Consider the following 1850-nt stretch of genomic DNA (forward strand, 5'->3'; position numbering starts at 1 on the left):
CTGCTCAGCCGAGTCCTCGCGCCGCACAGCCCCGCCGTCGAGGTGCACACGGCCGTGTTCTGCCCCGGCCGCCCCGAGGGCACCCTGGACATCCAGCGAGCCGGCAGCCAAGCGCACAGGGTCTCCCTGGTGGATCGGGAGACGCAGACCGATGGTGAGGGGTCGGCGCGGGGAGGGGGGAGCCCCGGGGCGGAGAACGCTCAAACAGGCAGCCCTGGACCCCGACCCTGCCGCCCCACGGGGTAGACGACAAAGCCCCGGAATCACGGCCTCTCTCCTGGCGCCTCTAGGAGTTTTGGGTACTGTTTTGGGTGGAGAGGAACTAGAGTTCCTCCCGGTGCGCTCACTGGGGCAATCTCAGCGCCAGATGTGTTCGAATTCGGAGGGTTACGACCCCCACTCACTGGCCCCACCTACAACTTGGGGCATCGGTTCCCATGACTTGGGGTCACGCTTTTGTAAGGTATTGATGTGGGATTTTGGAGAAACGGGGCCCCCACTCCCTCCTCTCCACATCCTCCTCTCCCTTGCTTGCTTCTTAATCTTCTCCAGGGAAGAATAATAACACTAAAAGCTTGCCTCTTGTGAGTCAGGCGCTGTTCTAAGGACTTTTCACCTGGATCCTCATGGCAACCCTCTCAGGTGGAACTCCACTAGACTAGCTGGTTGACTTCAGGATTCTCCTTCGCAATCCTTGAGACCTTTCCTGTTACTGAGCCCAGGCCTGTGGCCCATGGGATTAATTTGTCAGTCTAAGGCCCTGGGCTGTGAGCTCTTGAGGGAGCTCCAAGTCCCGTACCCACCTGCCAGCTCCACCCTGCCAGGGGCAGCAGGAGGGACTGAGGAAGTGCTCTGTGTGGCAGAGTCCAAAGCTCAGGTACCCAAGGTCTGCCACCCTCCAGCTGGTGACCAGAGCAGGCATCCTGTCTATGGACCAGTGTCCGTCCTGTGTGACGTGAAGGTGAAGGGCCGGTTGATGTCCAGGGTGCCATCCAGCTCAGAGAAGTCAGCTTCAGGACAAATAGTGACACACTTATTCTGGGTGCCCAGGACACTAGAGCCATCAGAGACCTTCGGGGAGGAAATTTTCACCCCCTCAAGACCTTATTCTGACTATCTAATTTCCAACTCCCTTCCCTACCTAGTCTGCATTTTCGCATGACTGGCACGCCTGGTTAGGAAACTCCCTTGCTCAACGGTGATCCGCAGCTGAGGTCAGAGAAGTGCCAGTCCATTTTTGAAAGCAACCCCTTGGTGATGAAGCCTTGGAGGTGCCTGATCCGCCACCACCCATGCCCACCTGCCCCCATCACAGCTTCCTGCTGTTGCAGCTTCCTGCTTTCTCGGTCCTCCTACCTTCACCTTCATTCCGTTCCCGCAGCTTGCATTGAGCCCCTACTCTAGACTGTGGCCTTCTGAGGTTTCCACCATCTGGAGTTGGGGAATGAGAGGGAAGACAAAGACAGAAATAATTCTAATGCCGTTTGGAGTATGACCAGTCTCATACAAAGAGGTGCCCTGGAGCTCAGCAATGAGGAAAGGATGGCTTCCAGTTGGAGATCTCAAGATAGGGTTTTTTTTTTTTTTTAGATGGAGTCTCGCTCTGTTGCCCAGGCTGGAGTGCAGTGGCGCGATCTCCACTCACTGCAACCTCCACCTCCTGGGTTCAAACAATCCTCCTGTCTTAGCCTCCTGAGTAGCTGGGGCCACAGGCATGTGCCACCATGCCCAGCTAATGTTTTGGTATTTTTAGTAGAGACAGGATTTCTCCATGTTGGCCAGGCCAGTCTCAAACTCCTGACCTCAGGTGATCCTGTCTCAGCCTCTCAAAGTGCTGGGATTACAGGCAT

The 1850-nt window shown here is 56.3% G+C and overlaps 1 protein-coding gene across 1 annotated transcript in view; it reads right to left on the reverse strand.

The window, feature by feature from the left end:
* LOC105518874 overlaps positions 1-1267 on the reverse strand; it is a 6736-nt gene extending 5469 nt beyond the window's left edge. Inside the window, exons 1-2 of the mRNA XM_011952041.1 lie at positions 804-1267; positions 10-126 (exon numbers count right to left, since the gene is read on the reverse strand). Of these exons, the coding sequence (XP_011807431.1) occupies positions 10-126; positions 804-1064 (378 nt within the window). The 5' untranslated portion in view covers positions 1065-1267. The remainder of the gene's footprint in view (positions 1-9; positions 127-803) is intronic.
* Positions 1268-1850: the final 583 nt, after the last annotated feature.

The sequence above is a fragment of the Colobus angolensis genome, unplaced genomic scaffold (assembly GCF_000951035.1).
Source record: "Colobus angolensis palliatus isolate OR3802 unplaced genomic scaffold, Cang.pa_1.0 Scaffold33, whole genome shotgun sequence".
Taxonomy (NCBI): Eukaryota; Metazoa; Chordata; class Mammalia; order Primates; family Cercopithecidae; genus Colobus; species Colobus angolensis.